We start from the raw sequence: 13945 nt of genomic DNA, 5'->3' as shown, positions 1-13945 counted from the left end.
AGTGGAGTGGGATAGTGGAAGAAATGGGTAGGTCCAATCAGGTGAGATGGAGAAAGATTTTAAGAAAGTGGTGAGTTGGTGTATATATACGACAGACGCAAAATCACAGGAAAGAGGGTTATAAAACTTGAAACAGTTTCTTCTAGTGAACAGATTTAAATGACGGCAAGACAAAAGCATATTACAACTAGAAATGTACTCAAGCTATAACATTTAGATCTGGAAATTTTATGACACTTGAAATTTGGTTTGGTCCTCCATATTCTTACTTGATAGCAAAAGGCTATTAATACAGAAAAACGTTTACCCTAATAACACCAACCCATAAACATTGAATTTTCATTTAAATACAATAGAAGAAAATTTTGTTTTTTGAACTCTCATAGATTCCTATCTCTAAAGATTTTAAACACTTGGTCATAACCAAAGTTTAGATGGAAGAGAATACCAAGATTAGTGATCATGAGGAATGAGAGAAGAAAGATTTAGGAAGGAAATCACTTGAAAAATTGTTGACAGACTATTCCAAACATTTAATGCTGTCTGAGGGGAAAGGTATACAGGTGAGTGAACAAAGACGAAAAATTGGGATAAGGTATGGTGTTCAACAGAAATAATAGGAATAGAAGTGATGATGCACTTACATAGTGAGGTCATACAAACCCCTTTAGTGAAAGACAAGACACATTCACAAGTAGATGGTGGTGGATGACAAAGTGGAAAGGTTATTAATACACTGCACTTTTAGAAAGGAACGTACATGAAAATCAAGGAGAACCAAACCTGTAGAACTATCTGTTTCCCTCCTGATGTTATTCATTTTGAGCGTTATGTCCCTTTCCCCTGACCTGGGTCTATTCAGAGTAAAAGCTCATCAGAAAAGAGACTGGCTGTTATTCCATTTGCATAGTTCTTGTGTTTTAGGTTAATCTAATAAACTTGCTTGGTAACTGAGGAATTTTTTGAGTCTTCAATGTTTCCTACATGGGAAGATCAGAGAATGCGACAGGAGGACACTACTTGTAGGAATATTAGGGGTAGCATCAAAATATTTCTAAAAAAGGATCATTTGGTCCTTTCTTTTTTTTGTTTTCTTGATTGGCAAAATGCTGTGGTATTATATGGGCCCCTTTTTTTGTCTGAAAATAACTTCAAGGCAAGGTTTTCAGCATAGAACAGGGGAAAAAGAAAAAGAAAGAAAAACATAACTGTTGTGTACTGCTCATGAGAAGGATGATCTTCACAACATGTTTAAATCAGGGCGGGCCTGTAGGGTGATACTTCGCCGGGGCCATCAGGGCCCGCAGATGACACCGGAGCGCAACTGCCCGAAACCGGGAGAGCGGGGTCGGGGGAGGGGGGGGGGAGGCAGTGGGCAGGTACGCAGCCAGCTGGGGAGACGAAAAGGGGCTGTTGCGACGGCTGGCACAAAAATTAAAAGACAAAAATTAACCGCAGCAGATAACTCAACAGCCAGATTAAAATCAGTTCTTTGCCCGGCGATTGACCGGGCGGCGCCGCGGTCAGCCGCATTCCTTCACGCCTCGCTCGCCCCGGGGAGCGGGCGGCGGCTGGGGGCGGGGCGCGCTGTGAAGGCGCCTGGGTGGGCAGCCCCCACCCCCGTGGCCGTCAGGAGATTTCACTACCCCACCCCTCCGGCTGCCCCACCGACCGCTGCGGGGAGGTCAGGCGAGCAGGTGACGGTCCCGGCCAAGTCAGTGGCGGGCCGAGCACCGACAGACCCCGCCCGCTCTCCCAGGCTGCTCCGCGCTGCAGCCGGGGGAGGAGGAGGAGGAGGAGGAGGAGGAGAAGAAGGGGGAGGTGGAGCCGCTTTATCGAGAGCCGAAGTGGAAATTTCCCCCCTCAGTTGCCGGCTCCGCCGCGGAGAAGACAGCAGCAAGAGTCGCCTGCCCGTGTCCGACTAACCGCCCGCCATGTCCAACTACATCCACGTCCCGCCCGGCTCCCCGGAGGTGCCCAAGCTGGACATCACCGTCAGCGACCGGGAGGGGCCCGGCTGCCGCCAGGGCGCCCTGCAGCTCCTGCGCCGCCTGCGGCCCCACTGGAGACCCGAGGAGGTGACGCTGCAGGTACGGGGAAGGCCGGGGGCGACGCGGGGCTGTGGGCCCGGGTCCCCGGCGGGGGATGCGGCAGCCCGACCTCAGAGAGGGAAGAGGAAGGAAGGGGGGGAGGGCGGGCGGCCATTGTGCGGGGGAGCTGCCGCCTCGCTTCCTTCCCCTCCCCCCTCCCGGCTCTCCCAGCGCAGCCCCCTGCGCCGAGCCCCATTTGCCAGGCAGGTCTGGCGGCGGGGCGTGTCGGCGCGGCAGCATCCCCCGTCCCCCTCCCGGCCCTCCGCCTTCTCCTTCCCCATCGCTCTCTTTCCTCTTCCTTCTTTCGTGCCTGCCTCCCTCCCTCCGTTAGCGGAGAGGAGAGCTCTTCCACCTGCTCTCGGGCGGCGGCCCCGGGGCCGCGATGCCGGCGAGGGTGGGGGAGGGCCTCGTGAGGGTCCCCCTCGCCGGATCCTGTGTTCGTAAAGCAGGGTGTGTGTGTGATTGGGGGGCGGTTTGCCGCCTCCCCGGGGCAGAGGAGGGGGCTGCTGGCTGCCGCCGCGCTGCCCTGGCGTGGAGGGGGGCGGCCGGCGAGGTAACGGCCGGCGAGGTAACGGCCGCCGGAGCGCTGCCGCGGGCGCCTTCGGCCGCGGAGACCTTCGCGGGCTCCCCCCGCGCTGTAATAGATAAATATAAATCAACGGCTTGGGTTCGCCACGGGGTTTGGTTTTTAGGCTGGTGGTGTCTCGGTAAGTATGAGCCCCGTTAACGTCCTTGCTCGCATCGTCTCGCCTCGGCCGTCAGCAGAAGTACCGGCGCTCAGTCGCTGCTCTCCTCTAGGTGAGCAATCGTTCGTGTTTGTGACGAGTCATCTGCTCGAGGATTGGCTGCTTTTGTGCTTCTAGAATATACTTAATCTGGCCCCGTAGGACTCTTCCATCAATTTACCTGCCTAAAATGGCCTTTCAGTTGCACCCTGTGTGTAGTTGAGCGTTTTATTACATGCTGTTAAACTGTGTTATTCATCAGTTATTAATACGTGGAAGTGTCTTATTTTGGGGAAGTTCCTCTGAAGAGAGCTGCTGGAACTAATTTGTGTAGGAAAACTGAGCACATTGAGGTGCTAGCACGTAAATTGAGTGATACTTTCTGAAGTTTCTTGATAGGAAAAGAAACTTGACGTATGCTGGTCCAGTTAACATGAAAATAAAGCTAACGAGTTTTTTCTAAGTAATTCCTTTGAGGGCTGTAGCCATAAGTTAAGCACAGTCCCAACATCTTGAGGTGTCATGAAAATAGCTTTATAATATGTAATATTAAAGAGAGTTCATAGAATATCTTGAGTTGGAAGGGACCCATAAGGATCAAATCCAACTCCCTGCTCCTTGCAGGACTACCTAAAGTTAAACATGGTTTTGTTCTTTTAGCTCTCTCATGAGGATATTTCTCAACAGAATATTTTTTTTTTTCTTTCATACAGGAATGCTAATAAGTGAAACAAAAACATTTTCTTATTAAGGAGGGATGACTCTAGCCTTTTGGTAAAGTTCTAGTAGGCTTAAGGGAAAAAAAAAATGCTGCTTCCTTCCTCTGTCACCCTCTTTGGAAGACGCAATTAACAGAATAAAAACCACCAGTACCATCGATGTGGAACAGGGACTCATTTGACTGGTCAAGCAATAGTATAGTAGTAGACTGCTGTCTGTGGTTAGAGGTTTCTGTCTAAAAATTGTCTGAGTTTTGTTTCAACCAAGTTACTTTTAAGACCAAAACTTTTCGGCTAGCTTATTTCTTTTTCCTCCTTTTCAGCAGCAGCAGAACATCCTATTCTCATGAAGCTCTTCAGTGGCCTTTTATTTTTAACACTTTACATATGCGCAGCAGTTCACATACAGACTAATGAGGAGGAATGGGTGTGTTTGAAACTAATTGCATTGCCACCATTGCTGCTGCAGTCTGGTACACATGCATGTTACATGTGCATCACATGCAGTAAGATGCTGAAATGAAAGGTGACTTTGTGAAAAGGATGGAGTGAGCAGAAGGTCTGCCTTGGAGCCCTCTCATTAGAGGGACGTATATTTAGAAGGGAGATGAAAATGAGAGTCGTGTATTGCGTGGAAAATATGCTTGATAATCAGAAACAGCAGCACCATAGCCAAGTAGAACAAAGAACACTGATAGGTGGAGCGAACTACTGCTTCCTCTGTTGAACTCTGCTGCTAGCTACCTTTACTCTTAGTACTTCTTGGGTCAAAACAATTAGTAAGAAGATGAGTCCGGAGTTTGACTTCAAAAAGTTACTTAACTTCTCTTGCAGAAATTTACTGTTGTGTGTCATTGTTTAGTCAGCTAAACAATTTTGAAACGTAGTTTAAAAATTTTAATGCCTAATCCTCACTTTCTGTAAGATTTTTAAGTATGTAAATTTATGAATATATTTTAGCATTTTTTTTTTTTGCCTCATAGCATAAAACATAAGTGTAGGACAGAGGATGAAAATAGTTTAAATCTTCAGCACTTTAATTCTTAAATTTCATTATTTATTGGAGGTCTGTAGACTCCATAAGCATTGCCAATTATCTGCTGAATCACAGGCAGTTCTACTGTAATGTATCTCCTCAATCTGAAGTTATATGTGAATATTATCACTACAAAACAGTACAGATACTTAAGTTCTTTTACATTGGTAAGGAGAAATAAAACTTCCCTCTCTAAAGACTGATCTTCATGTAGATAAATAATTTGTGCAGTTATCTTCTGAGGATGTACTTGGAGCTGTGTAGAACTGGGTGTTACATTTTCTAACTATTAAATTCTTGAGGCTTGCTTTCTCTGCTTTACAGTAATACAAAGCAATGTCATTAAAACAAATCTGCTTTTTGCAGTAGTCACTTTTGATTCTGTAACAGCTGATTTTAGTAATAAAAACATAGAGTAGTTCGGGTTGGAAGGGATCTCTGGAGGCCTCTCTCCCAGCCTCCTGCTGAAAAGCTCACTGCTTGTTAAATTCAGAAATTGATTGCAGTGAACATACGAGACATTTTTTTTGGATTTCATAAGCAAAAATGGTCTTCAGAACTCACACCCTGTTTTGAATTAGTGAACAGCTTAAAGTGAGACAGTGGGCATTCCAATTTTTATATTTTAAGCAATTCTTTATAAGTGACAGTTAAAAACTTAATTGTTTTAGCTCTACTGTCTTAAAGAAATTGTATCATCCTTACTAATGTAAAAATACAATCACAGTTTGGAATCTTGCCCATATTAAGAGTTTGTTGTTTTTTTTTTTTTAATTTTTCCTCATTTATGGAGATTCATTTGTGGTAGTATTTGAAGGATTTGGTTACAGTATGGGAAGGTTAGTTACCTCTTCAGTAAGTGCAGATTCTTCTATCCCATAACCTATGCTACATCTTGTAGGTCTGGTGATAATGGAGGATTCAGTAGGTTAATGTAATGCAGTGTAATGTTATGGTACAGGAAAACCAATTGTATTTCTTTCCATTCCGAAGTAATTTTTAACATTGATAATAAGGGCTGCTTGTTTTTACTGGTAAAGAGGCTTAATGGTGATAGTGCTAATTTACACCTCCATTACTTGGATAGACCAGTGCGAAAAAACATCAGCTGCAAAGTCATTCAGGGATCTAGAATTATAAAAATTATATGCAAGCAAACAGTGCTCTTGTCCTGACCCAAACCCGAGGAGAGAGGGGGAAAAAAAAAGATCAGTTTTGCAAAAGGGATCAAATTCTTCAATAAGACTCCCCTCCACCCCTGAATCCTGCAAGCTCCTATCTAGAACTTAGTACCGGGTCCTCTCCTAATAAGTGGGGTTTTTTGTTTTATTCTCTGAAATAATTGGACATTGCTTGTTTTCTGGTACTGTGTCTTTGTTACCAAGATGTATGTGTCTTTGCATTTAGCAACACTTTGCATGACTTTACTACTGCAGCATTTTATAATTATTTGCAAAAACTTGCTCCTGTAGCTATGAAATGTGAATGCAGATGATAGAGCCATACTTACAGACTTGTACTTTCACAGTCAAAATGCCCCCCCTTCCCCTTTGATTTTTTTCTTTTTTTTTTTTTTTTTGTTTCTTGTTATATAGGAGGTTAGCTTTTCCCTGTGTCTCTTTGCTTTTTCTTCCTGACTTGCTCTCAATAGCTTTTCTTCAGGCAATATTTTCTGGCTGCTGCTCTAATTTCTTTGCTTGTGGCGATTTTTTTCTTTATGACAAACTGTGATTAAAAAATATTTCGCAACTTATTTAAGTGGCCTGTGGGTTTTAAAGTATTGAAATAATTGAATGGAAACAGAAAACATTAGTCTGTGGGGAAACAATGCAAACTAACTTATTTTGTATAGTTACATTTTTCCAGAGTATTTTTATTGCTTAGCTGTTTTTTAGGACATCATGCTCTTCAGCAGTTGTGAAAGTACTTACCACTTAAAGAGGGAAGGACTGAGTTCACAGATTAACATCCTGAAGTGCTAATATCTCTAAATAGAACAGTGATGAGTGAAGGAAGGACCAAGAAAAGTTAAGAGTTGCAGAATGGGCTGCATTGCCCATGTGTTGTGGAAAAAAGGTAATTTGAGGTGTGCCTTGAACAGAATGTCACAGTAAGTGGGAAATGTAGGCAGTATTAGATGTCGCTTGAGACTAGGTTGCTTATCCATTCTTACTAAGATTCCGATAAGGCTTGATAATCTCAGTCCCTTGTTGTAAAGAGTTTTTTGTGGTATCAGTGGGTGGGGCAGCAATCATGCATGTGGTGATGTTTTACGTAATTGATGTACCACATGTGCCACATCAGTGCGTGATGTAATCCAGTTGTGCATGCTATAGGTGTGTTTGTATTGATGACTTATTCTAATTACAGAGAACTGATACTTGCTTAGACACAGCTTGGATCTGGCTATGTAATGCCATATAGCTTCTGCTATAGACTTGTAAGATTGGAAAGGAAGGTAGCTATCTAAGATGGTTTAGTTCCTATTTTTTTCCCCCTAGTGTTATGTGTCCATTTTATGTCAAATTTTTCCAGCAGGAGGAATAGAAAATTATTTGAGTTAGAACAAAATCTTGTACTCCTTTTCTATTAGCTTAATTGTTTTGCATTTATCTGTAACTGGTTTTGTCAGTATCACAAAATCTGTAGAAAGATTTAAAATGATTCACCACTTTGGAAATCTTAACTAGTTATCTGATGTTGACTGTTTTCAGATAGGAGAATATTCTTCAGAAACAAGATAAAAAAACTTTGGGATTTTCATATGACATAAAAGAAAGATTTTTCATCTTGTCACACATTTAGATCGGAAACCAGCCCTTGCAAGGGGTGACATATCTATAGCATTTTATAATAGACTACTGAATGTAATTTTAAATGGTCTTTATATTGAGAATATGGAAGATGTGAAACTTCAGTTAAAATGTTACAAAAAACCCCAACACCTAAGCCCCAAAACAACAAAACCAACAACAAAAACCCCCAACACCTCCCCTCCCCCAAGTTCTTCCTTGAAGCTGCAGTGTTGGTTTGGTAGCAAAACAAAAAAAAAAAAGTTTAAGTGATACTACATGGCATAGGTAGTGGTGGTGTTGCTTTCTCCATTCTGTTGTCATGGATGAGCACCCAAAGAGTTCAGTGGAAAACTGCTGGTTCAGTCTGTGACCAAACTTACCATAGAATGGTGCCATTAACTTACTGGCTCCCTGCTAGCCTTGGTACTTTTAACACCGAATGGTCTTGTTTTGATGAACATCTGGCCACCAAAATCACATAGACAATGGTTTTCACCTGCTGAGTGTAGTGATCTAGAGGACGCGGCTCCAGAGCCTGGAGACCTTTGAATTATGTTTCTTGTAAGCCCTGTTGAATAGATGAGGATTTACCCAAGGCTTGAGTTTTCCATTAGTTATAGTTTGTCCTCCTTTTAGGAATAGCTACAGAAAGAGGTGGAGAAGTAACTAGCCTTGTTTCAAGAAATGAAATTCTTGAGAAATGTGTACTTGTGGATGTGCCTGTATGTACTTTTCCAGAAGAAACAAAGTTACATCTTACAAGCTTGGAAGTTCAGTGAGCACTATGTATGAGAAATGTGTTATTAAGAAACATGTTGAAAAACCTGTTCCTTTCTGGAGCTTTTAATGTGCAATATGGGGTTCAGCAGCAGAATTGGGGGAATCCTTACTTATTTATGCTGAAACTTCACATCATTGTTCTGTTTCTACAGCAGTACAATACTGCTTTCTATATTTCTTCTCCGATGGCTGTAATAACAGTCTAGAAGGAAAAAATCTGCCTGGTTTTACATCTCATGTGTGAGTGATTAAGTGCTTTGTACTTTGCCTCTGTGACACTTTATTTCTGCTTGTTCATGCCTCTTACGTGTGACTGTAATTTTCTTATCGTTCTTTTGAACACCTGGAACAGTAGGATCAGATGTAAGCTTTTCTTGAACCACCTACCTATGAGATGGCAACATATCAATCGCATGCCCTTTTCGGGAATCTAATAACCTGATTGTTGCTGGTAAGAGTGCTTTTAGGGTAAACTCTGCTCAAAGATGTTACATGTCTTGGTTGAGTTTTCTCTGCTCTTCCTGGACTCACTTGACCTGTCTTGTTTCTACCGTGTGGTGCTTTCTGAGACTGCATTTGGGTAACTAAAGCTTATTTGTAGCTTTCTCACCTTCACTCTGCATTTCATTCAGTAAACAGTTTATCTTTGTTCCCAAGAGCTACAAAGCCTTGACTAGATCTCTGACTGGATTGTGGGCCAGTATGACAAATGGTTCCAGAAATGTTTTCAGAATTTAGTTTTAGCTTTGTGTCACCTCACCTGAAAGTACTTACTGCAGTGTGATAATTTAAATTTAATTATAATATTTAAATTAAACTGCAAGAGTAACAGAATCTTGCTGCTGTATTTTTTTTGTGTTGCATCATGTTCCTGACTTCTGTTGGCTCCCTGTAATTCTTGATTTATTTCCAGAAATTTCTACCTGCTATTAGTAACATTCTGTAGATTCTTCCATCATCTTGCACGTGGCCTTGAGAGTTTACTGATTACCTTATCCATGTCATCAGAGTCCATTCTCTGTTTATGCTGCTCAACTGATGCTTTTGTTATGGAATTCCTGTTTTGCTCTGTTGTATCTCGGGTTACGTTTCAGGCAAGGCATTCTAAGCTAATTCTTTAAATGCTACAGTAAGGACATTATGAATAAAAGAATAAAGTGAGTATTACATTCTTTTACTGGTAGAAAACATTAGATGTTTTCTTATGATGGAATATGGAAATTGTCTAGTCTGGATAATGTTATTAGAAATGTAAGCAAACCCTTCTGCCTTTTTAAGAAGCAATAACTAAAATGCTCCTGGGTGTAAATAATTACTTAGAGCAGCATGTTACAAATAGATGCTAATAAGAAGTAGAGTTCCTAAATTATCAGTTGAGGGAGTCCAATTTCCTTGTTGTAGATTTCTTTTTATTAACAGTAATGGGACTTGTTTGAAGGGGATAATAGACCTGTGCCGTGTGACAAAAGCTGTACAGTGGCCAGACGTCTCTGTTTAACAGCACAATCAAATCAAATTCTTACTGTTTCTTTGCATTAGTACTACTTAATGTCTATTTTTTGGGTAGTATCACTTATTTCTGATGACCTTAGAGATTTGTCTTTTTTATATTACAATTCTGTACGGAAAGACAAGCTTCGTTAGAGGGTTATTTTCTGAGAAGTAGAAAACAGTAGCACAAGTTCCAGTGAGTTGAAGTGGTGCCATTGTGTCTTGGGAATTATTGCCTATTTTGTTTGCCATCTTTGCCATTCAATAAAGACAATAGACTTTCTTCAGAGGGGATAGTTAATTTTATACTTAGTGGTTTTGATCCTTCTTAGTTCAACAGAACTTTCACTTTTCTTTCGGTCCTGCAATGACAGGATAAGAGCTTTTTCTAATGTTACGTTTCACAAGTTTTCATTTACATATGGCAGGCAAGGTACTTTTAAACTTGATGAACAGCTTAACACAAATTATTTCTGTGAAGTGCTCTCTAAACTTTTTAATGTGTTAATTTTGTTTTTATGCTAAAATGTATGAGAATCAATACTTCTACACTGATTTGCCATGTTAGAGTGCTGTGTTCCATTCTTGGCTCTCCAGTATGAGAAAGATACAGGCTCACTGGAGCAAGTTCAGCAAAGGGTGATGAAGATGTTTGAGGGACTGGAGCATCTTTCATATGAGGAGAGGCTGAGAGGGTTGGGACTGTTTGGCCTGGAAAAAAGAGGGCTTGAAGGGGTCTTACCAATATGTTAAATACATGATCATAGAATCGTTAGGGTTGGAAGGGACCTTAAAGATCATCTAGTTCCAACCCCCCTGCCATGGGCAGGGACACCTCCTGCTAGATCAGGTTGCTCAGAGCCCCGTCCAGCCTGGCCTTAAAAACTTCCAGGCATGGGGCTTCCACCACCTCTCTGGGCAACCTCTTCCAGTGTCTCACCACCCTCATGGTGAAGAACTTCTTCCTAACGTCCAGTCTGAATCGTCCCATCTCTAGTTTTAATCCATTCCCTCTAGTCCTACCATTACCCGACATCCTAAAAAGTCCCTCACCAGGTTTCTTGTAGGCCCCCTTCAGATACTCGTAGGCCACTACAAGGTCTCCTTGGAGCCTTCTTTTTTCCAGACTAAACAACCCCAACTCTCTCAGTCTGTCCTCATAGGAGAGGTGCTCCAGCCCTCTGATCATCCTCGTGGCCCTTCTCTGGACATGTTCCAGCACGTCCATATCTTTCTTGTAGTAGGGGCTCCAGAGCTGGATGCAGTACTCCAGGTGGGGTCTCATGAGAGTGGAGTAGAGGGGGAGAATCACCTCCCTTGACCTGCTGGCCACACTTCTCCTGATACAGCCCAGGATATGATTGGCTTTCTGGGCTGCTAGTGCACACTGATGGCTCATGTTGAGCCTCTCGTCCACCAGCACCCCCAAGTCCTTTTCTTCAGGGCTGCTCTCAAGCCAGTCACCGCCCAGCCTATATCGGTGCTTGGGATCGCCCTGACCCAGAGAGAGGACCTTGCATTTGGTCTTGTTGAACTTCATGAGGTTGGCATGGGCCCACCTCTCCAGCCTGTCAAAGTCCCTCTGGATGGCATCCCTTCCTTCCAGCGTCTCAGCTGCCCCACACAGCTTGGTGTTGTCGGCAGAGTTGCTAAGGGTGCACTCTATGGCACTGTCCATGTCGCTGACGAAGATGTTAAACAAGACTGGTCCCAGTACTGATCCTTGAGGGACTCCACTTGTCACTGGCCTCCGCTTGGACATGGACCCATTGACAGCCACTCTTTGGGTGCGGCCATCAAGCGAATTCTTTATCCACTGAATTGTCAGTCCATTAAACCCATATTTTATCAGCTTGGAGACCAGGATGTCATGCAGGACAGTGTCAAAGGCTTTGCTCAGGTCCAGGTAAATGACGTCCGTTGCTCTCCCCTTGTCTATTGATGTTGTGACCTTCTCATGGAAGGCCACCAGGTTTGTCAGGCACAATTTGCCCTTGGTGAAGCCATGTTGATTGTACCCAATCACCTCTTCGTTATTCTTCTGCCTTAGCAGTGCCTCCAGGAGGATCTGCTCCATAATCTTAATCAGGCACAGAGGCGAGACTGACTGGCCTGTAGTTCCCTGGTTCCTCCTTCTTTCCCTTTTTGAAAATGGGGATTATGTTTCCCCTTTTCCAGTCAGTGGGGGCTTCACCAGACTGACATGACTTTTGGAATATAATAGAGAGCGGTTTAGCAACCTCAGTACCCATGGATGTATCCCATCGGGTCCCATGGACTTGTGCACTTTCAGGTTCATCAGATGGTCACGAACCTGATCTTCACTTATGATGGGCAGTTCTGTCCATCCCCTGCCATTGTCTTCTGTGACTCTGGGAGCGTGGCTGGAGCCCTTGCCAGTGAAGACTGAGGAAAAGAAGTTGTTGAGAACCTCGGCCTTCTCCATATCACTTGTCACCAATGACGGAGGGAAATGAAGACGGAGCCAGACTCTCCTCAGTGCCTAGTGACAGATGAGGCAATAGGGATAAAACACGTGTGAAATTACATCTGAACACAAGAAAACACTTTTTTTTACTGTGAGGGTGACCAAACACTGGAACAGGTTGCCCAGGCAGGTTGTAGAGTCTCCAGAATTCCTGGAGATTTAATTGGACACAGTCCTGGGCAACTGTCTCTAGTTGGCCTTATTTGAGCAGGGAGGTTGAACTAGATGATTACAGGACATCCCTTCCAATCCAAGTAGTTCTGTGACTATACACTGAAAGGGAGGAAGGTTATGAATGAAGACGTTACAATATTAAGGTGTAACTTTTGATTGACAAGCCATACTTGAAAGACATTTAAGTACTGCCTGTTCAAATTAGGTAACACTGCTCAGGCACATCATCCTTCTCTTGAAGGCACGTGCATTGCTGCAACAATATGCTTATGTACACAGGGAAAACTTAAAACATCCGCATATAAGTGTCGAGCAAAAGAATAGGGTAGTGTTAGAGTACAGTTGTAGTCATTTTAATGTGAAAACCAGTATCTGTAGTGCTAAATGGTATAGTTTTCTTAGTTGCACTGATTAACATTGTAACGTTTAGTTGCTGTGAAGACTGTTTAAGACAAGGTTCTTCATTACTTGTCTCTTATCCTGGGTTATTAAAACAATAACTAGTAATAAAATATGTTCATAAACTGTAAAGTCTTAATTTTGAGTCAATCAAGCAGACTTTGTAAGCAGGATTTTTTGAATTTATGGTTCCCCTGTGTAGATGAAAGGTATGTGATTTTTTGAACCTACTTCTGCAAGATGAAGTGTTCATAACTGTTTAAGAAAACTGAATACCTTCATATCCTCTACTATTCTGCATCTTCCTCAGGAACCTTGAGCTATTTCTTGTTGAGTTCATTCACCTCATAGCATAGGGGTGCTGAGGAAGACAAGGCATGATAGCTAAAATACAGCATCTTCTACTGTGAAAGTCTTGTCTCTTCCTAAATGGGTAGACTTGACCCAACTTCAGATTATTATTTTTTTTCCTTAAGGAATTAAAAAAAAAAAGTATTCTCCTGATGCTTGATTTCTCCAGATCCTTGAGATTTGGAAATAAGCTGTCACTTGTATTTGAAGGATACTACTTTGCTTTTCAAAATAAAGAAAGGGTACCTCTTAGAGGGGTGGGGGAAGTCAAAGTTTCTGAATTGTTTGGCTTTCAAAAAAAACCCAAACAAACCCACCAAAGCTGTCCATGGTTTGAAGGAATCATAAAGCCTGTAGAGAAGTTGCCTGTTGTTCGTGTGTGTTTTAATAAAAGAAAAAAAAGTACTTTTTCGTTAAACATTAATGTTTAGTATAAGGTCTGAAATGTAACAGACCTCTCCATTTGTCAGTATTTGTGTTCTGGGCCTGACTTCATGTTTGAGGGAGAAGAAACGCAGGATGATGTGTGAATAAGGAATTCAAACTGTTATCATTGGACACTAAATGTTCTAATTCTGATAATTGGGTTTCAGTTTTCAGCTGATTTTCTGACTTCTGTTACAATTACAAATTAAAAAACTTTATATCCAGAGTCTTCAGGTTGCCTTTAAATAAAAGCTGCTTGCAGATTCAAGGAGATAGATAATTTGAAAAAGTTATAACTAAATGAGAATTAACGATAAAGCACTTCCTAAAGAAACGTGTCAAATCAAACTTGCAAGATGTCCACACAAGGGAAAGTTGTGTTTGTTAACCAACTTGAAGTTACTTCCTGCTGCTTGTCCTGAAAGAGGTTTTGTGCTTTGTGTGAGAGTTTATTTTTTAATTGAGTTTTAA

At 42.3% G+C, this 13945-nt stretch overlaps 1 protein-coding gene across 1 annotated transcript in view; it reads left to right on the top strand.

Moving 5' to 3' along the window:
• Window positions 1-1622: 1622 nt before the first annotated feature.
• The window catches only part of ETNK1 (ethanolamine kinase 1), a 33411-nt gene continuing 21088 nt past the window's right edge, over window positions 1623-13945 (top strand). Inside the window, exon 1 of the mRNA XM_074586477.1 lies at window positions 1623-2090. Within this exon, the coding sequence (XP_074442578.1) occupies window positions 1935-2090 (156 nt within the window). The 5' untranslated portion in view covers window positions 1623-1934. The remainder of the gene's footprint in view (window positions 2091-13945) is intronic.

The sequence above is a fragment of the Larus michahellis genome, chromosome 1 (assembly GCF_964199755.1).
Source record: "Larus michahellis chromosome 1, bLarMic1.1, whole genome shotgun sequence".
Lineage (NCBI taxonomy): Eukaryota > Metazoa > Chordata > Aves > Charadriiformes > Laridae > Larus > Larus michahellis.
Note: the sequence above shows the minus strand (reverse complement) of the source record. Positions and strands in the feature narration are given on the sequence as shown.